This window comes from Miniopterus schreibersii (genome assembly GCF_964146895.1).
Source record: "Miniopterus schreibersii genome assembly, chromosome: 3".
NCBI classification, from domain to species: domain Eukaryota; kingdom Metazoa; phylum Chordata; class Mammalia; order Chiroptera; family Miniopteridae; genus Miniopterus; species Miniopterus schreibersii.
The window spans coordinates 43,023,696-43,046,271 of NC_138103.1; the positions used below are offsets into that span (position 1 = coordinate 43,023,696).

Sequence of the window (22,576 nt, forward strand, 5' to 3'; positions counted from 1 at the left end):
ATGGGCCTTGATGTAAGGTGTGAGCCTAGGGCAATCTAGCCTTTCCTGGTTAGGGAGATAATGGGCAGCCAGCAAAGGAGATTGTGAACGTGCGGCCATGAGGTGGAGGGAGAAGCCAGGTGTCCCAGAAACTGGTGACAAATGCATTTCATTTGTGGGTGAAGACTCAGTATCCGTCATTAGCTTTAGTAACAGTGGGCGTCATTGCAAGGTACTGGAGAGGGTTCGAAAATGGTTCAAGAAGGAAGAGGAGGGAAAGAGTATAAAACAATGGTCACCCCACCCCAGAGATCTATTTTAAAGTGTAGAAGTGAAATAAGCAGATATAGGGGTTAGAAGGTGGGTTTTTTGTTTGTTTGTTTTTAAATATGGGAGAAATAAAGCTTATATTCTCCTAGGAGTGATTCTACAGGAAGAAGAACTTTGGTGCAGGAAGGAGATCAGGAAATTGCTGGACCCATGTTTCTGAATAGATAAGGGATGAGCTTAAGTGGAGCATGAACATTTCACCCATAGAAATAGAGAAGACAGCACCCAGCACGGATACATACAGGTTGGAAGGTTTGGCGAGAAGGCATGCCTGTTTTCTTCTGGTGGCTTCAGCTTTCTCGGAGTAATTGCCAGGATCATCACTGAGAGTGAGAAAGGGGGAAGGAGTTACCCAGGCAAGTGAAAGAATAAAGTGGGGTGGTGTTCTGGGTTCCCTCGGGTTATTGATAATGAATTTAAATGCAGCCTGTCTATGGTCGTGCAGTTTGAGCCCCCAGTGCCGGTCAGCCTCTGTGGTGCTGGCATGGAGAAGGCAGAGTTGGTGTGTTTTCTCCAGTGGACTTGGTGGAGGGAAGATTGTGCACGGCAGTTGAGGATGACTGCCAGTGACTGACTATAATGAGTAGAGAGGGAAGTGAGGACCTACATGGGGCGGGGGGTGGGGGGGGGCATGAAAAGAGAACAGGATCATGGAATTGCTGTCCTGCTGGAATCAGAATGTGAGAAGGGAGTGAGCTGAAAAAAGAGGAGATGGTAGTTGTAAGGATCTTGAAATTGAGGTTATGCATTCCTCCTCAGACAATACTCTAGAGAGTATTGGCCTGAGGTTAACATGCAAGGGGGTTCTGCTCATCGGATTTGCCATTCTATACTTTTGAGCAAGTTGTTTTAATACCTCGTGTTTCAGTTTCCTTATTTGTAAAATGGTAATTATAGTTGTTCCTACTTCATTAGGCTTATTAAGAGAATTAAATGAGTAAATACAGGCAATGTCTTCAGTAGTACCTGGCATATGGTAAGCATTTAATAAATGCTACCTATTATTATTATCATCCCTATAACTCTTAAAGTGGTGGTACCAGGGTCAGTGGGTGAGAACTGGGGCCACTGACACTTCATGAGGAGCCAGATGGTCCTACAGCGATTCAGTGGAATCCGCTTTTATTGAAAATGGGAGCCTAATTACAGTTCTTCCTCTTCACTGTAGATGGCCCAATGACAGGCCCTTGTTTTTGTCCCTGCTGTGAGTTGGCTCTGTGATGGTGAATTTACCTGAGATCCCTAAGCTTCTGTGATTTGTATGAAGGAGCAAACTAAAACCACATCCTGTTAAAGTTGCAGGTGGCCTGAGATCTGTCTACAGCGTCACTGGGAAAAGCAAAAATAGCTGTCACCACAGTCCTGGGTTTCTTGGAACATATGAGCAAATTATGTTGAGTCCTAGAATTCCCTAGGAATGGACAGTGGTATCAATTTTTCAGCTCTTTGTGGCTCCATTGTCCCTTATAGATGGTTAACTCTCTTAATACTCCCTTAGATCAAGAGGTGGTTTTGTTATATTGATAAAAACTATGTGTGCATTTAAAGCCTTTTTTTGATTGATAGGAAACATTATTAAATATCATTGTAGTGTTCTTACATTCTCCAAAGGAGAATTAGCATTATACCCTGTGCGAAATAACATGCAGCAAAGCTTTTATTATTTCATGCTGTCCTTGCTTTATCTAAAACTTTTTAGGGCTTACTGTATTCTGTTAGAACTCTAGGAGATGCCAAAAGAACAGTTGTCAAATGAAAGGTTGGACCCTGAATTTTGAAGGCGAGGATACTAATTTACTGGACAGTGTTAGAGATTTAAAACCTTATTCTGAGACTGTTACCTAGGATATTGATGAAACTGAGACATTTTCAGACAAGGTGAATGAAAGATGCTCAGGGCGCTTAGCCAAGACTGTCAGCAAATAAGAAGGAACTTGTGTCCACCTGGCATTCTCCCTGGATTACATAACTGTCATTAAGATTGACAGGACTGCCCTGCCGGGCGTGGCTCAGTGGTTGAGCATCGACCTAGGATCCAGGAGATTGCAGTTCGATTCCCGGTCAGGGCACATGCCCGGGTTGTGGGCTGGATCCCCAGTCGGGGGCGTGCAGGAGGCAGCCGATCTATAACTCTCTCACCATTGATGTTTCTATTTCTCTCTTCCTCTCTCTCTGAAATCAATAAAGACATATTAAAAAAAAAAACTATTGCCCAGCCGGGTGTGGCTCAGCGGTTGAGCGTCGACCTAGGATCCAGGCAACCGGGGTTCGATTCCCGGTCAGGGCACATGCCCGGGTTGCGGGCTCAATCAGTGACTCTCTCATCATTGATGTTTCTCTCTCTCTCTCTCCCTCTCCTTTCCTCTCTCTGAAATCAATAAAGATATATTAAAAACAAAAACAAAAAAAACTATTAAAAATAATAATAATAAAAAAGATTGACAGGACTGAAGAGGTAAGACCACCTAACTGCTGGCCTCTCGCACCCTGGCAAAAGGTCGGAGCCAGGAGGACTGTTGTCTTGACCCTTTGGAGATTGGTATTGGGGTGGCAGTCTGTTAACATTCCCCTTTGTTAGAAGCCCACCGGAGAAATCAGGATGAGAGAGCAGGATCTGCTTCTGTTAATTGTTATGTTATCTTCCTACAGAATAGGATCCAATCAAGCTGGATATAAATTTGAAATTGGAGAGAGAGCAAGGAGGAAAGGGGAGGGGAAGAGTGATTGATTGAAGGATTGAATGTTGAGAGAGAATGGCAGAGATAGGGCTGTCTCTCCTAGTGACTGTGGCTAGGCAAGACTGTGTTGCAGAACAGAAAGCGTTTGTCCACCTGGAGCTAGCGGAGCCAAACACTGACCACAGAGAATTTCACTGGAGAAAGATTCACTATTTTATTGATGAATGGCACCATCCAGGAGAACGGGAAGCTAATGCTCAAAAGCCTAAGCGTAAGGGTTAGGGTTAAGGTTAGGGTTAGAAAAAAGAAAAGAAAAAAAGAAGATAAAAGAAAGAAGCCTAACACCCTGATCCAGGGTTCCAGGAGGGTTTTTAAGGGGTTAGGGGGAACAGGTATGTGAAAGTGCTAGTGGGGCAAGTTTTAATTGGAGGACCCCTTGGGACTTGGCCATTTATATACGGGGCATCAACACAGGATCTTCCTGGACCATGGATCCTCTGCTTCTGAAAGAGTTCTGGTGTTAAGTTCTGGTCATGTCCTGGTTCTTTGCCTCCGTGGGGCAGGGAGGGCTGGAGGCTTTGATTCTGGATACAGCTGGAGGTCAGAGTTCTCCTCTGAGCACACTTCAGCTGCATGACTTGGGGTTTTGGCCTGTTGTCTCTGAAAAGTAACGCAGTATCTTGTTCAAGAGGACCTGCAGTTACAAAGGCTTCACACCAGAGTGTGGTTCAGAAAGGCCATTCTGTAGCCTAGTGCACAGTACATTGTGCTCAGCTCTGCTTCTCCCTTCCTCCTGCCCAGGACAGACAGGAGGACCGGATGGATCACTTCTCTTTATGGAAATCCTCCATGAGCATTGATTTCTTAGCTGGCATTTGTTAGCCATTGGGCAGCGCCGATTTCAGTATAGCCCTCAACTATAAAGGACCTGGAGTATTACATTCTGTGTTGTCACTTAGAAATGAGCCCATTTGCTTTAAGAGCAGCTGAGCCGGTAAACATAATTTTTATAAAAATTTAAGGCTCTGTTCTCTTCCAGTTCTGTATTTTGAGAAAGCCTTTTTTATTTATAAACACACTGTCCAAAGTTCTCCCCTTCAGTGACACCTCACCCTGCAAAGGTGATTTCCCTCCCTCCCTCCCTCCCTCCCTCCCTCCCTCCCTCCCTCCCTCCCTCCCTCCCTCCCTCCCTCCCTCCCTTCTTTTTAAATATATCTTTATTGATTTCAGAGAGAGGAAGGGAGAAGGGGGAGAGAGAGAGAGAGAAACATCAATGATGAGAGAGTTGTCATTGATCGGCTGCCTCCTGCACGCCCCCAACTGGGGATCGAGCCCGCAACCCGGGCATGTGCCCTGACGGGGAATCGAACTGTGGTCGCCTGGATCCTAGGTCAGTGCTCAACCACTGAGCCACGCCTGGCTGGGCCAGAGGTAATTTTCTTTGTACATAATTTTATCTCCTAAGTACTCATCTTATACATATTATTATCTCCCTACAGCACTGTATTGTAATTTTGTGTCTGTGTGTCTCCTGCTAGGTCTGAGTGCCTCAAGGTCAGGAGTAGGTCTCAGTCATCTTTGTCTTCTCACACTCCCCAGGACAGAGTCCGACATAGCGTACAGAGAACACGTGTAGTGGGTATTCTGTGAATGTTAAAGGAATGAATGAATGATACCCACTTTTAGAGCCATTCTCGATGTAGGTGTGTATTCTGGTTAGTCCTAGTCCTTAAAATTGGGATAAAGTGTTCACTGGCAAATTCTTGTGCCCTTTTTCCCCATTGCCTATGGAATAACTGTGATGTGTTTCATGGTGACCAGGCTGCTACATTTGATTGCTCATTGATAATGAGCAGTGACAAGTGCTGTCGTAATATGGCTACATTGGTTTCAAGATAATTTATTTCCCTTGGTTGAGCATAAGTGGGTTTTACACATTAAGATAAACCTGGTGGCTTATGTTTATTATTTATGTTCTGGAGCATGTATCATCGTCTGACCTGTATAACCCTGGGTTTCCATTTGGCTCAGATGAGATTTGTGTGTGATGAGTGCTGGCTGGATGCTTATATCTAATGTGCACTGAGCTGATTGAAGGGCTTTTGATTGAGCTTTGACTTTTTTTTGGTGCAAAATTGTAATTTCAAACTCATCTCAGAAGCTTCATTAAACCTCACAAAACAGTTTGTTCTCAAGGAAAGGTATTCATTTTAAAAGTGTATAGATTATCAGTAATGTGAAAATTTTTAGTAGGTTAACCAGTCTTTCCAGTTACAATTAGTTAATGGTTTCCTTTTAGTTTCTTTATCTGGTTTTTTAATGACTGAGAACATTTTGGAGGCAAAAAAAAAATTGGTTTTAGGAATCTGTAAAGTTTGCTTTCTTGGGATGATGATGTTAGAAGGAGAGATTAAGAAGCTTTCTTCCAATTTCTGTTCTTACTAGTTTCAAGGTGAAATTACACAGAGTAATGAGACCAGAGACCTGTAGTGAGGCCCCCTCCCCTCCCCTCCCCTCCCCTCCCCTCCCCTCCCCTCCCCTCCCCTCCCCTCCCCTCCCCTCCCCTCCCCTCCCCTCCCCTCCCCTCCCCTCCCCTCCCCTCTTCTCCCTTCCCCCTTTCTTGCCCCAAGCGCTCATGGAGTCCTCAGGTGTAGTGTGGTGGAAGGCCTAACAGTTCTGCATACCTTGACATCTGGGAGAAACTGGGAGAGCCTCTAATGGCTTAATTCCAAATCCCCTTCCTGAAGTGCTCTTACGGACAGGGTCCCCTTGCCATATAACCTCCCAGGACCCCAGCTTGATTTTGGTCTTGTTTTGAAAGAAACCACCTAATCTCAATTTGGAGATCTTAAGTGGGTACTGTTACAAGCCTCTGAGTTTGTGATACTTTGCTACGGCAGCAATAGAAATCTAATGCAAGTGTTTATTTTATTCTTCAACAACAGAAATTTATTCCTCACAGTTCTGAAGGCAAGTGTTTAAAAATGGTTAGTCGTGTGTGTTTTCCTTGGTTTCATCCTCTTAGAAAAATCCAGGGATAGTCAAACCTTTAACATCAATGGCAAGAAACAGTCCGTCCCCCTAGTGTTTCCATTTATGAGAAGCACCCATAGCTTTATGTACCTAGAGGATTGGGTCTGTTCTGTGCCCAGCACATATCTTAACATTCTGGTTGATTTTTCTTTACTTATATGAATCACGGTTCCCATGTGAACGATTATTTTAACACTAGAGCTACATCTTCAGTCACCATGGGCTCCAAAAGCAGTTCATTGATTATAGCCTCTGCTTCAAAGATCTTATTTTATTTTTATTTTAAAAGTGAGCAATTCCCAACCTTCAACAATTGAGAAATGATAAGGAGCAGAATAATAAACATTGTGTTATAAAATGCCACATGTATATGTTACCTTTTTAAAAGTTGAAAAACTATAACTGCTCTATGAGTGGGAAATAGTGAAGATTATATATGTATGAATAGAGTTTAGTCCTGTAATAAAATCTTATAGTAAAATGATTATGACACATATTTAGTATGACTGGTTGTTACTATATTAAATATAATTAGTAAGAAAGGTAAAGGTATCGCAAAAAAAATTATAATTTGTGTTTATAATTATTGCTACTGTTATACAGCAGAATGAACATTTCTGCCCCCAGCAGAGGGGCAGGGTAGGGGAGCTGGGCAGGCAGGTCCCTTGGACTCGTCTTTCCATCCGTGATTCCTGACCCAGGAGTGTCAGGGGAATGGGAATGTTTTCACCGGCTGAACACAAGGAGGCTGCGAATGAAGGGGTTCAGGGTGGGCCGCTCCTTCCTCCCTGCCGAGGATTGCCCCTTGTTCACTCGGGAACATAGGAAAATGGGAACTGGTTAGCTAGGCCCTTGGGATCTCCAATATTTGGCAAGGACAGCGAGGAGAGGTTTCGCTCTGCCCTTCCCTGCCCTCCAGGGCTCTGGAGTCCCAGCGTGTGCGTCTAGGGGACCCAGGTGCCACCGCTGTGCTCCTGCCTGTTCTTCCTGCAGGTGGAGAGACGGGGCTGAGGGTTTGTTCCGTTTCCTTCCAGTGATTTTATTTCACAAGGCTGAGATTTAAAGGAAGGTCTCTGCCCAGGGCCCCAAATTCTCCCATCACTGTCTAAGCTTCTGTTCATTAAAGATGAATTTGAATGAATAAGTACCATAGGCTGATTAGAGGCACGTGTTAAGAAGGACCCTCACACCTTGATGATAATCATCACTAGCATGTGTTGCGCACTTAGTACGAACCAGGGCCATTCTGAGGACTTCACATGAATTAACTTATTTAATCCTCACAGCAGCCAGGGAGGGAGGGACCTTGTCGTGAGTCCCATGGTGACGACGCGGAGAGAGCCAGGACAGAATCCAGCTAGGTGGGCTCTGGGACTCGGACCCTCAGCCCCTGTGCTGAGCCACCCCTCCCGGACACTTAGGCAGGATTTGATTTTATTTGATTGCTTTCTTCCTTCCTTCCAGCAGCAACACCTGTAAGAGGTGGGTCTGGAAGTGAAGAGGGAGAGGGCATTTTAGGGGGAGGTGTACCTAGCTGTCGGGGGCTCTGATGGGGACTTTGGAAAGAGACTTGGGAGGCCCTCTCTCTCTGACCATTGTTTTGCCACCAAAGCAGTAAGACCCATTCACTAGCCTCTTGATGTTACGGATCTTGCAGTCAGTGTGAGAATTGAACTAAGACCCCAGCAAGTATCGTTTCTCTTCTTTGATGCTCTCTGGACATTGACCTCGCTTTTTTTTTCCTTCTTTTTCTTTTATTTTAATGTTCTAGCTGGAGAAAGCTCTTATGTATGTTTCTGTGTGTATATGATAAATTAAATGCTTTATTTATTATTCAAATGCCATTTAAAATAACACTTTTCAAATGTTCTTGAAGTAAAGGCCAATGAAAAGCAACTAATTCTTATAATTGCCATTTTATTCCTCACACAGTATTGGCTGGATCCTGCAAAAACCCTTGCTGAACACAAGGAACTGATCAACAGTAGGTATTTAATTTTAACTTTGTTAAGGGATGCCTCGAGAATGACATAACGTCCATGCTTAGTTGAGTACAGAATTAGGCTCCAGTACTACAGGGGTGAGTACTAGCTCTCAGGTGCCAGATTATGGAAGTGGGTGTGTGTATATTGCCAGGTCTCGGCAAACTCTGATTCAACTTGATAAAGACTGAGTGCATGTTAGTGTTGAATTTCGCTTGGTGTATCCCTGCTCTTGACTTTAGTTAGTTTTCTAGTTGCTCATCTTTGTCTTTAAATTTTCACCTTAAAACAGAAAAGGCAGAGAGGCATTGAATTGGAAAAAGGTGGATATCCAACTTTTTAAAGCCCTTGAGTTTCTTAGGTTAAAGAGTAGTTTTTGTCACACTGTTCACTTTGTTGAATCAGTAGTTAAGAAGTGCCCTTGTGACCTGAAAGATTTCTATGACTTCAGAAAGGACCCATCTATTTTGCTTCTGGTTTTATAAATACAAATTTTACTGTGTGACTCAGTGTAATTAAGGTTATATGTATTAACCTTAATTTCCATGACCCACATTTTTATTTATAAATGCTTGTGTGTACACACAGACACACCCCCACTCACTGTCCTTAAGCATGCAAAAGAGTAGTTATTTTAAAAAGACAATCTTTTTAAAATTATGGTAAAACACATAAAATATACTATTTTAACCATTTTTGAGTATACAGTTCATTGGCATTAAGTACATTCAAATTGTTGTGCAACTACCACTATCCATTTCCAAAACCTTTTCATCATTCCTGACTGAAACTCTATACTCATTAAACCGTTTTGCTTTAACGTGCAAATTATTGCTAATAAGACCTAGTGGATTCCTCTGGTCCTTATTATCCCATTTCTTAGTCTGTACTTTTCGCATGTATTGGCTCGTTCCCTGTAGAAAAATTGGTTGCATGGTGCTTCACGATCCCTAAGGGCAGGAGTGTGCACTAAGAATAAAACATTGTTATCACTATTGAAGAAAGATTATTTAACTGGAACATACATAATCTTTATATTCTATCTCATGAGATAGTTTGAATAATTAATGAAGGAGACAGTAGCTCTCACATCTTCAGTAGATGTGATATCTATCAGTCAAATGGAATAGCTATAAAAATGACAGAATACTTACTAGTCACCAGGATTCTCATGGATAAGTCTTGATTTATTAATCTCTGTGCTAATGGGAAACTTTTTATTATCATTAAAGGTCTTGAAATTAATCTTCAAAAGGTAGATTAGAGGATCCCCAGTTTCTGGCTTCTGTATTTTTTGCTAAAGTGAAACAATATTAACTGACTTTACATAAGAATTTCTTAAAGGTAGTCTGTGGAAAGACATGGATTCAAGGTCATAAAAACTTGGGAGTTTGCTTCATCAGCACCTGATTTTTATAGTCAGTCTTAGACATATCCTTGCTTCAAAAATGTCCATTTCCACAGCCTTTGATTGATCTACAGAGTGATATTTATGAAAGACTTTGCTTACTCTGTAGTTATATTTTTTCCCCCTGAGAGGCTGTATGGAATAGTGGCCAGAAAGCACTGAATTCTAGTAGCAAACTTGGTTCTTAGTTTGTGATCCCTGTGATCTTAGGCAAGTTGCTCACCTCCTTGGAGCTTCACCTGCCTTGCGTACGTTACCAGGTGGTTGTTGAGAATCAAATGTTTAGGAAGCATTTTTGTACTTTATCAAATGCAATCAAATGGTAATGATGCCTTATATTTAGAGCACAAGCTGTTTTATGTGTAAGTGGGAAATGGAGGGCTCATTTGGGCTACAAGTCCTTTAAGAAAATTAGCCCAAACCAAATATTTTCAGTTGTGTATTTTTCAAACTTCTGCATAACTGCTCATCATCAAACACATTTCAAGTGGCTGGGCTTGGTCAAGGGTGTAATCCGTCATGTTCCAGAGGATAAAAGCAGCTCTGGACTCGGGACGAGGCCCTCTTCCTTTGTGCACTGTCTCAGCAGCATCTGTGCTTTTCCCGCCCCCGATGCCAACCCCAGTGGCCTGCGGGCACGGGCCAGCCCATCTGCTCAGTAACACAGGGCTTGATTGACAAAGACTGATCAGCAGAGGGTGGACTTCCTGGCTCTTCTAAATATTTAATAGTCTCTGCCTCCCTTACATCCATATTCAGGGAGAGGGGTGTGTTTGTCAGAGCACAGTGATTAACTAAACATAGAAATTGAACATAAGGATCAACTCTAATGGTAAAAAGTTACAAAAAGTTTCTTTTAAAATTTCATTTTTAAAGAAGCTCTAGCATAAGTAGTGCCTGTCCAGGAAGGCACAGCTGAGGGGAAAGGAGCAGGGCTGGAGTCTTGGTTGGAGTCTAGGGCTTTGGGGTTGGAGCATAGCATGTGTGGGTCATAATAATGATAAATAATGACATAGGTTGTATATTATAAATGCATTATGGGTTTATTACCTTTTGTTCCATTTAATTTCCTTTCCCCAACTTCTAAATTTTTTGACTTCAAGTTAACAATGAAAATAGAAAGAGTAGGATGACTTTATGTCAATTACACAGTATCAGAGACTGGGGATCCCATGTGTAGGTGGAAGTATTTTTACTGAAGTGCATACTTTATATCTTTTTTTATTTGTGTGGGAGAGCTTTTGTTGAAGAAAAAATTAGAAACTGTGATCACCAATTGATGCACCAGCTAACAAATTTGTTTTAAAACAGTTTTAATATAAGGTCTAGTTAAATACACTGCTTAGAAGTATGCAGGTTGCAGACAGTGCAGGTTAGATTCACACTCTCTGAAACAGAAATATTTCTAGTAAAAGCATATTATGATGTGGTTGGCACCCAAGGGGCTTGTGTCCTCCTTCACAATATGAGTATTTAATTATTTTCTATTTCCCCATGTAGGTGCATTTCCAGACTTTGTTTCATATGTATTTAGTATTTGTGCACGTAGTTCTTCTGTGTGTGGTAAATGATTGAGATGAAGAATATCTTTTTAAACATGTATGAGCACATTCTTAGATTCAGAAAAGCTTAAGAATGAGACATATATTGACCCTAATCCACATAGCTTCACTGATAATTGTTTTTTTTTTCTGAAAAGGTAAAAGATAGATACATGGTAAGATATTTCTAACATACTAGTTTTGCTGAGAGTAGAATAAATGTTCTCACTGGGGGAAAAAGGGTAAATGTGTGAGGAGATGGATGTGTTAGTTCACTTGAGGGGAGGGGAGGGCAGGGTCTGGGTGGAGGTGGGCGAAGGGGGGCAGGAAACGGAGGATAGCTGTAATAATGTCAACAGTAAAAATAAAATAAAAAACCCACAATGTATAGGTATATGAAATCATCACCTTGCACTCTTTAACTGTATTTCAGTTTAATTTGTCACTTCTACCTCAGTAAAGCTGCGAAAAGCATTTACAGTCCCTCTTCCCGAAGTTTGTCACTGTTAGTAACTTCTTATGTATTTTAGGGGAAAATATTTTAATAGATAACTCTCTTTCTCACAAAAGGGATTATATTTCTGTAGTCAGAATATAAATTGGTGACCTTTCCCCTTTCTTCCTCTGCCCATGGTAATATGTGTGTGTGTGTGTACATATATATGTATGTATGTATCTCCTTTGGTTGACTTAAATGGTCCACCTGCTGCTGAGCATGTAAGTTGTTTCCAGCTTTTGTAGATTTTTGGGGGGCTATTTTTTGCAATAGTGATGGGTGGATGGTTTTTAAAACTATTAATTTTTATAAATTCTTCATTATGAAGAAAATACATGTATGTTGTAGAAAATGTGGGAAATTATAAATTAATAAAAATTGTGCATAAGCTCACTAACCAGAGATAAGAACTGGCGACGTTCTGATGTATTTGGCCCTGCCCTCCTGTGTTTATGAACACATAGACCGTGCATACATAGATACCTGCATAGTTGAAGTCCTACTCTACAGAATTGTGGTGACCATTTGTGTCATTTTATATTTTCTTGTGTCTTTAGAAATTCTTGGTGAGTATAATTTTAAACAACTTTATTGAGATAGCTGTGACATGTAAAAATTGTATATATTTAAGGTGTGCAACTTGATGTTTTGATATATGTATACATTGTGAAAAGAACAGCATAATAAAGCTAAATAGCTTATCTATCATCTCTACATAGTTATCAGTGTGTGTGGAGGTGTGTGTGTGAGAAAATTTAAGTCTTGTCCTCTTAGCATATTTCTCAGATACAATACACTATCATTAACTATCATCACCATGTTGTACATTAGATTCCCCGAGCTCATTCATCTGGCTAACTGAAACTGTACCCTGAGAGAGAAACATCGATGGTGACCAGGGCTTAACACTTGTCCTTTTGATAATAGCTATTCTTATAAGTGTGAAGTGTATCTCACTGTGGTTTTGATTTGCGTTTCCCTGGTGCTTAGTGATGCTGAGCACCTTGTCATGTATGTGCTGGCCATTTGTATGTCTTCTTTAGAAAATGCCTATTTAGATGCTTTGCCCATTTTTTAATTGAGTTATTTGTTTTTCTGCTATTGAGTTGTATGACTTCCTCATATATTTTGGACATTAACCCCTTATTTAGTAAATGGTTTGCAAATATTTTTGGTGAGTATAGTTTTTTAATAGTTGTATAATTTTACACTACTATTTTGCCTAATTTATAATGTAAAATTTAATTAATTTCTATTTCTTATTTTAGCTGGACCTCCATATACTTTGTATTTTGGTATTAAATTCTATGCTGAAGATCCATGTAAGCTTAAAGAAGAAATCACCAGGTACAGTATTGACTTTGCTTTTGAACAGCACATGTATGGCATATACAGAAGGCTTTATTTAAAGCAAATGGGGTCAACCATTTGGATACATGTCTACCTGCATTTTGTATGCATCTCCTGCGAGAGTTAAATTTAAACCAGCACTACAAGAGGCAGATCAATGTCTGATGATAGATGTGTTTGAACAATGGCATGAGCCTGGGTGACACAATGATAGATTTTGCATCTGCTGCGATGGGATATTTCCATATCATTCTGGTGAAGGACGCATTCAGCCTTTGTCATCATATGAAAGTAGCCGTTTGAACTGCGTAAAGGAAGATATTTGATGCTCAGTTTGTATATGTGAATATAAATTTGAAGAGCCAGTTATTTCTCTTTAATTGGTTGTAACTTAAATGTCAGCTGTCTAGGGGGTTTCATATATCTCTGTAGGAAATGAAAAATTGTTTTTAGTGTTTTGTGATGTGTTACTTCACTTTTGTCATCAAATGTTTAATTTCAGTTAAGGCAGAATTTTCCATTGGTATTGATTCTATTAAAATAGTTCATGGCAACATTTGAAAGTGCCTTATAAAGAGCAGACAGTAGTGTGATATTTTCACTATTCCACCTGTGACCTGACGGCACTGTCAGCAAAACAAAAGCATTTTTCGTAACTGCTCTACGTGGTCAGCTTTCCTCGTAGACCCTCAACATTGGCTCAAGCAGAGCCTGCTTCATTATTCAAAAACTTTGAAATCATATCTTTGATATCTAAGGCAATCTGTGATTTTTTCCTATCCCATTTTTTCATCTTTTCCCTTAGACTTTGTTTGTCTTGATCCTGGACAGCACACAGAAGAGAGAAGAGGGAAGGCTAATGGGATGTTTTCTATGACACTCTTTCGTGCTGTGCTGATGCCTGCGTTTATGTTTTCTATCCCCACGTTGTCAGTTAGCACTTGAAAAGCGGGGCTGTCCATTCAGGTTTCTGTGAGCACACTTCTGTGGGGGAAGGGCCGTTGTGTTGGGGAGATGCTGAAGAGTGGGGTTGTGTTTACATTAGAGTTTCATGAATTGTCTTTGCAGTCAAAAAAGATTTCTGAGTCATGGGCTCATGGGGAACCTGAGTCCAAGTGGTATATAACTCATTAGGGAATTGTAAGGGAACATTTTATGAAAATAAAAGTCCTTCATTTCGAGGTTGTCAGTAACCTCTCTGTGCCTCAGTTTCTTCAGCTGTAAAATTGTAGATGTACCTGTCTTCTAGGTTTTTGTAAGCATTTAATAGAATAACAGATGTGAAGCTCTTATGCAGTTGACCCTTGAACAACACCAGTTTCAACCGAATGGGTCCACTTGTACGTGGATTTTTTTCAATAAATACTGTAAATGTACCTTTTCTTTCTTATGATTTTCTTAATGATATTTTCTTTTCTCTAGCTTACTCTATTATAAGAATACAGTATTATACATATAACATACAAAATATGTGTTACTTGACTGTTTAAGTTATTGGTAAGGCTTCCAGTCAACAGTAGGCTGTTAATAGTTAAGCTTTGAGGGAATCAGAAGTTATATATGGATTTTCAGCTGTGCGGGGCCTTGGTGCCACGAATCCCTCCGTTGCTCAACGGTCAACTGTAGTTGGTTATATTTGCCTCATAGTAAGTGCCTGATAAATGTTAGCACTTATTTCATTTTCTCATTGCTCTGGCAGTTCATTGAGGGTTAGGTTCCAAAAGATAAGTGATTTAATGTTAAGAAGGGGGTAAAAAGAGCAGTGTTTTATAATATTTACTTCACATCTGTTCACCAAATATCATTGATGACCAGAAATTTCCTAATAGCTCATTAGCAGAATATGTGGATTTGTGTTATGTACAACCTCACAAATAATTTAGTGCCACCTGTTTTTCCTCAAGTATTAGACCAGATCATATAGTTAAGGACTGGACGACATAATTGGCTTACAGGAAATGACCTTGATCTATAGCAATTTATTTTTATTGCCAAAAACATATAGTTGAATTTAGATTTAAATTAAGTGTGTATTTAATGTAATATCACTGGGCAAAAACTGCAGCCAAGAAAAAAAATCTTGCCCTAGCCAGATTTGCTCAGTGGTTAGATGTCAGCCCACAGACTAAAGGGTACCGGGTTCGATTCTGGCCAAGGGCACGTACCTCAGTTGCAGGCTCGATCCCACTGGTCAGGGGCGTGCAGGAGGCCACCAATCGATGTTTCCCTCTCACATTGATGTTTCTCTCTCTCTTTCTCTTTCTCCCTTCCACTGTCTCTGAAAAGCAATGGGGGAAAAAAAAATCTTCCAATATATGGTATTGAAGGAAGAGTCTACTTAGACCAGCCTTTTCAACTTTTTTTTGAAAAATTTTCTGGCCTTCTCTGAATTGGTTCTTAGGTTGTTTATAATTTTTTGATATGAAAAATAATACTGTGGTGAACGTGCTTGTACCCTATTATTCCATGTTTTTTCGGTAATCATTGTTTCCCTACATATTATACAGACATCTTTCACTATTGAGCCCATTTGTTTTACTCCTGCATAGTATTCCACAATTTATTTAGCCATGCCCTGTGGTGGGCTTGCCAGCTTGTTTCCTTTTTAAAAGTTATAGATAATGCTGCATTAATCTCATGTACATATATGACTATTCTAGATATAGTATTCCAGAAGGATGTTGTATTTAGGGAAAAAAACCCATACAACTAAAGGAGAATGGGACATGCAGGAAAATAAGGCTCCAGACCATGAGAAATATAAGTGAAAGAATCGTATCAACTTGGAGTACCTGTTAGGTACTCTAAAGTGTGTTCTGATATAAACACAGTTGGGGGACTCCAAGGTCATATATCCTAACCTCCACCTTTATAGAGCATTCCTGACATGTCAGCCAGCTTCTTTGTAAACATTTTAAAGGTAGGAGACCTTACTGCCTTGCAAAGCAATAGGAAATTCAGTAAGAAATAAATGCCTGGAACTAGGTTTTCTTTCTAGGTCTATGCAGAATAAATCTCATCTCTCTTCTCTTTGTCAGTCCTTTAAAAAATTTGTGTCCTCGTGACATCTGTTAAACTTATTTTCAATTCTGATTCAAAATATTATGACAGCCTTCCATGTATTCCATGTCATTCATAGCTCTGAGCCCTCTGCAGATTTGATGAGCATAATGCAATACGGGTTGAGGAGATGGGCTTTGAAGTCAGGCTGTGGCTTGCGTCCTTGCTCTGCTACTCACTCATTGTATAATCTTGAGAAGATTACTTAATCTTTCAAAAGTCAGTTTTCTCCTCTGTAAAACGGAGTTAAATTATTTCTTAAAAAAGATGGAGGAATATAAGCCAATACATGTAAAGTATTTATAATGCAAAAATGTCAGTGTTTAGTAGATGGTACGGGTTAGCTAAAATGGAAACAGTAATAATTATTTTACATTTTCAAATTATTGATTACAAAACTAGGGAGGAAAAGACCAACCTGGAGCCCTGAGATAGGTCTTTCAGGTTAGAATCAGTCCACTAATCAGAACTTTCTGGTGTAGTTGTTCATTTAACTGTGAATCATCCATCCTACTACTACCCTCTAGCCTGCATTTCTTGAATTTGTATAAAAGACAGAATTCACTCACCCGCCTTCCCTTCATTCAGTAACTACATGGGGCATTGTGTTTCAGTGCACTGAATACCAAGGAGATTCAGTAGTGACCAAGGAAAGATAGGGTTTCAGTCCACGGAGGGAGAGGACAGGGGGACTTTGCCTTGCTTTGCTGACAACACTATCTGTAACGCCATTGAAATTTTCCTGAACTTTTAAGGATCTAACAACTATTTCTACAAAAGAAAATGTTAGTTGCAAATGACAAGTTCATAATGAACCCTTCTTAGCTTCTCATAACAGATCTTTGTTCTGTAATATTTTATAGTATTTTCTGGGGGTTGACATTAAGCTCATCAATTATTATTATTACTTTGGTAGTCCATAATCTTCGAGTTGTGAAGATTAGCTTATTTTAGCTTCTTTGCCAGCTGAGTCAACTTCAGTTACATATCCACTTCCCGAGTCCCTGTCTCTATGTGAAGATTGGTTCTCAATTCATCAGAGTTGAAGTGAGGGTCACTTTCCAATATGGATGCAAAAGAAATTTGTGAACTTTAATGGACTTTACAATGTAAGGTGATGCTATTGCTATTTGTTCCCATATTTTAATTATCAGTTTTAAACCTCTGAGGCAAGGGTGTTATTGCAGATCTTCTTTGCCCCTTTCTCTTGAGAATTAGTGGGTGCTTCCTCTACTATTTTTCTTCTTAAGCTATACGTGCCATTTCCTCCACAGTGTTTAATATTATGTTATTATTTAAACACTTCCCTCTGGCCCTGACATTTAAGTTTATCCAGAATGATTGGGCTCCTGTTGCATGCTCTGTCCCCTCTCTGTGGGAGGCAGAAAACAATCCCGCCTTTTGTGTGGCTGGGTGCTCTCCTTCAGTGTCACCTTCAACTGGCACCCAAAATCAGACTTCAGTTTCCTCATCAGGGCCTCAGGTCATTGCACGGTGCTCCGCAGGCTATTTTGGGATGAGCATTGCCGGCTGTGTTTCAGGAGAACCTTCTGTCAGGGCTCCTGAAAGGACAGGATCTCCCTGCCCCTTCTTTAAGCAAACCTCCTTTGCCCATTTTTCTCGCCTCTGATACTTGCTGAATTGTTCACGGTCTGCAGCAGCTTACACATCCTTGGTGTCAGTCAGCTCTCTCCGTTGAACACCAGATCCTCGGAAAACTGTGAGGCCAGTATTTTGAGCCCTTCACTTGTGTTGTGCTGGCTGTAGTGTTGCGATAAGTGTGGAAAGGAGGGAAGATGGAGCACTTCTTCCTCGGAGCTCACAATCTAGCTTGGGAGACAGTGCATATGCACCAGCATATTAATGTACATAAAAAGATGACCAGTCATCGCTTTATGAGGCCCTTGCACCAGAATGTGTTCTGGAAGCTTCCTTATTAAGCAGATCATTTTTAGTCAGCAACTTTTTTCTCCAGCTAGGTTACCATCTAACGCTGACATTTTGGAGAATGACTAGGAGAGCTATTAATAATTAGGCATGTATAATAGGCACAGACTAGAACTGTCCTAGGTGAATTAGAATGTGGATTCACCCTAATTAAAACCAGAGATAAACAGCGACTCAAGCATCCATTCATAGCCTTTATCAGAATGACATGGACAGAGCCCTGGCTGGGGAGCTCAGTTGGTTAGAGAATCGACTCCATATGCCAACTTGTGGGTTTGATCCTGGGTCAGGGCATATGCAAGAATCGACTAATGGCCCTGGCTGGTGCGGCTCAGTGGATAGAGCGTCGGCATGTACCTGGGTTGTAGGTTTGACCCCTGTCCCAGTCGGGACACATGCAAGAGGCAACCAATCGATGAGACCAATCAGTATGTCTCTCTCACATCGATGTTTGTCTCCCTCCCTCTCTCTCTCTCTCTCCCCCCCCCCCCACTTCCACTCTCTCTAAAAAATCAATGGAAAATATATCCTTGGGTAAAGATAACAACAACAAAAAGCAACCAATGAATGCATAAATAAGTGGAACAACAAATTGATGTTTTCACTCCCTCTTTTTCCTTTCTTCCCTCCCCCCCTTCCTCCCTTGAAAATCAATAAATAAAAAATTTAATAAAAAGAACGTAGGATGACATAGACAGAACGACCCAGCTACTCTAAATCTGTAATTTAAATAAAATATTTGTTTGTGTTCTAAGTCCCATAAAATGGAGAAAATGATTTATATACAGTTAATTAAAAATAGGACCATGATAAAGTGTTTGTTTAGCATATAAAAATAGGATTTTACTGTATCATAAATTTGTCTTATATAAAACTAACATAATGCTTACTATCATAAAGATTAATCAAGTTCTTAATTAAAAATAGTTTACTTGCCTTCCTTGATTTTAGTGGACTTTTAATGCAGCGACTTGAAAGATTTCTGGTGTCTTTAAAAGGCAAGCTGCCTGGAGAGGTTTAAACAGATGTCTTTTTTTTCTTTTTCTTCATGAATTTCTCAGAGACAGCAAAGAATGTTTAGTTTTTTCCATTTTCATCCATCTGTCTGTCTGTTCATTCATATAGCCATCCATCAAGATGGCAATTCTTTATTGAGTAGCTACTGCGTGCTGAGCCCTATATAGTGGGAACAGAATTAACAGTGGGCTGTGGTTCCTGTCTTTTGTATCTGTTTGTCTTTCTCTCTGTGTTTCAGCTCTGTCTTTGTTTTTCACGTCCCTCTGTTTCTCTTCCCCTTTCTATTTGAAGCAAACTCATGGGATTAGGTCCCTCAGTTTCTGTATTTGGCAAAGGATTTGACTGTTCAGTCAGATGTTATAAAAGTCTTAATAGAGCAAGACAAATATGCATCTGTGACCCATTTCCTAGAAAAAAATCCACTTCTGGAAAAGAAATTCCAAGTTAACAATAGAGTGCAGCTGAATGCAAGTTTCCAGCAAGCAGCAGTGATTCTAGTGAAATGTCTCTTTCGTTACAAGCTTTTGCATTTAATTTCTGCTAATATCACTTGACTCCTCCTCAGGAGGAGCGCAGATGATTATAACAACTGGATTTGGTAGCCAAGCATCCAGGGCATGGAGGGTAATTAAGTGGGGCTGGAAATGTGAATGACAGGGAGTGGTGGTGATGGGTAGTCACTGGTTAATGGCAAAAGATTTGGCTCAAGAAGTAAGCACAAGTCTTGTCTCTGTCCATGGGTTATGCATATATGCATATAAGTTCTTCGGTTAATCTCTTCCCACCCCCTCTCCCCCCTTCCCTCTGAGATATTAGTGCAGTGAAGGCCTGGGGGTGGTGGTGAGGGGGTGGATCAGCGTCACTGGAAAATAAAAGGGAACATCTGTAATACTTTCAACAATAAAGATAAATTTTAAAAAAGAAGTAAGCAAAAGTCTTTTTTTTTAAATTCTTTTGTTTATTTTTAATATGTTTTTATTGATTTTTAGAAGAGAGAAGAAGGGAGAGGGAGAGAGAGTAGAAACATAGAAGGGAGATAAATGAATCGGTTGCCTCCTGCACGCCCCCTCCTGGGGATCGAGCCCACAATCTGGGCATGTGCCCTGACCGGGAATCGAACCAGGGACCTCTTGGTTCATGGGTGGACACTCAGCCATTGAGCCACGCCGGCTGGGGGCAGAAGTCTTATAAACTATCTAAAGGATGTTGAACTTTATCCTGAAGACTTAAGGGTTGTTTTTTGTTTGTTTTAATCAAGGGAATGATGATACTATTTACTTCTTGGGAAGGTAGTTTGGAAGGGAGGAAAGTATGAATGATGGGAGAGCCTGAAGGCTTTAGAAATCCAGTGGACTAGGAGATGGAGAGAAGTGTATGGATTCCCCCAACAACAGGTTTAGAGATTAGAATGTGGGTGCCAGGGTCACACATTATTCCTAGGCTTCCCCTACTTGGGTGTCTGGAGAACTGTGGTGCCATTTATTGGCAGTGGGAAAACACAGGCTGTTAAGCAGGTTTTCATGATGTAAGCCTGTGGGCACAATCAGAGTTGATATCAGTCTTCTAGAAATAATAACAGTAGCAGCTAACATTTGGATTTCCTCACTAAGGGCTTTGGTTGTGAGCATTTGAAGAAGAGAAATTATCACAGGTGATTTTTATAATTCACTTTCTTTGCTGTTTTCTGCCCCTTTCCAATGACATCAAGAGTCACCTTACAAAGAAAGATAAATCACAAAGGACAGCTTGAAAGTGTCAAATGTGTGTGTGTGTCTGAGAGAGGGAGAGAGGGAGAGAAATGGTGGCTGGGGCTTGTGCTGATGACTCATTGTATTGGTTTGTAAACCTCTGGCCTCTCTCACCCCCCTCGCAGAAAGCCTTACTGGGCAGTGGGGGTGGGGGTAGGTGGAGGGTGGGAAGCTAGCCAGAGTTGCCCAGCACCCGCATTAACCGAGATCTAGGGCCAGATGTCCTAGAATCCAGGTCTGGCTCTGCTGCTTAACTGTTGTGAGATCTTGGACAAGTTACTTCATCTCCCTGTGTCTCTTCGTTTCTTCACCTGCAAAATGGGGCTGATAATAGTACTGGCTTCATTTTAAAGTCTTACATAATTGATTGTATGTAAAATACTTAAAATGAGTTACTGTATTTACAGTATTTAGAACAGTGGGTGGCACTATGGTGATAACGGGTTTTCCTTAGGCAAATGGAATGAGCAAAGCTGCGGATCACGGGCAGGGTCTTAGTAAGTGGGAGGACTGATGGAATCGCTCTGTCCTGACCTTTTGTTTTAGACCCTGTGGATCGCACTTGCCATCTGGGCGGGTCCTTGTGATTTGTCCCTCCCATTGTGAGCATGTTGTCATAGCACTGGCAGTGCTGACAATGTAAGAATAGCTTATCTGTAGCTTCCGCATCAGCCGAATGAGGTGGAGCTGCCCCCCGTCTGAGTTTCACGGGTGGGGAGACCGGCTGTTGGGGAGGTCGGGCCGCCACCCCGCCCAGGCTGCGGAGTCCCGCTGGAGAGCCTTTGCCTCTTAGCCGCTGCGCTGCGTCGCCCTGTCGCGGGTGCCTCAGTAGCCGGTCACTCAGCAGCCCCCTTCGTACAAAAAAGCCGAAAGCACTTGATTTCATTGAAGATGATTGGTTATTACCTTGATGCTCAGGCTCTGAAGCTTCAGGTCTGGGTGGTGTAAGATATCATTAATCTCTTTTTTCCCATTTCTCTTTCAGATATCAGTTTTTCTTGCAGGTGAAGCAAGATGTCCTTCAGGGCCGGCTGCCCTGCCCCGCCAACACGGCTGCTCAGCTGGGAGCATATGCCATCCAGTGTAGGTACCAACGAAGTCCATTTGCTGCAGACATTTTGAAAACAGTATTTAAATTTTTCTTTTCAAGCACTTTTATATACTAAAATTTTTTTAATCAAAAATTTGGCAGAAAAAAAATGAATTTAGTCAGAATCAAGTTTTCATCAGGTCCCTTTGGAAGAGGCTAACATGGAGCCAGTCACACATTCTTTGTAGTGGGTCCCATGCGGTTTTAGTCACAGGAATAGCACTGATTCTGGATTATGCGGAGGGTCTAAGAACCTCTTCTATTCCCCGTTCCGCCTGAGCCCCTTGACCCCCGATGCTGTTGTGTCTCAGAGACCGCGCTGCTTTCAGAGCCCACGCGCTCAGGTGCCAGCGCCAGTGCAGAGTGTGGCACACGCTGGACGCTCACTGCCCTTCAGCTCTTGGCATCCATGTGGCAGCCATGGGGGGCATTTGCAGGTCGCGTGGTCATTTTGGAGACTGAGGCCGAGGCTGGGGCAATGAGACAGCATGGTCCTTGCCTTTGTGGCCCTTTGCAGATCAGAAATAGCCTAGAAAAAAATATGCTAGGAATAATGTTGCATAGATGAAGTTGGTCGGGCTTGGAAGGTGGATTAATGTAGAGAGAATTGTTTATAAGCATAATATACTAAGCTTTCTGGTTTCATTTTGCTTCTTTGTGTAAACCGTAATGGGGTTATGTGGAGCATTGTATTACATTTTCATGTCCATTATTTGTGGCAGATACATTTTGAATCACATGCTCTATTTCTTGGTGTCATTGTCTGAGAGGACATATTGGGGTCACGGTTGTTACTTCTAATATTTCCAGTATATGTACTCTAAATTCTGTTTACAACTTTTAAAATATAAACTGATAAGAATAATTGAAATGAAAATGATGATAATTAGTCTTTCAGAAAGCAAATACAGAACTTA

General features: G+C 41.1%; 1 protein-coding gene across 2 annotated transcripts in view; it reads left to right on the plus strand.

Annotated features, from left to right (window-relative positions):
- EPB41L4A (erythrocyte membrane protein band 4.1 like 4A) overlaps positions 1-22,576 on the plus strand; it is a 208,974-nt gene that overhangs the window by 103,381 nt on the left and 83,017 nt on the right. For both annotated transcript variants that reach the window (XM_081133301.1, XM_081133300.1), the window contains 3 exons: positions 7,953-8,004; positions 12,716-12,794; positions 21,555-21,652. In XM_081133301.1, coding sequence (XP_080989427.1) covers positions 7,953-8,004; positions 12,716-12,794; positions 21,555-21,652 — 229 coding nt within the window. The remainder of the gene's footprint in view (positions 1-7,952; positions 8,005-12,715; positions 12,795-21,554; positions 21,653-22,576) is intronic.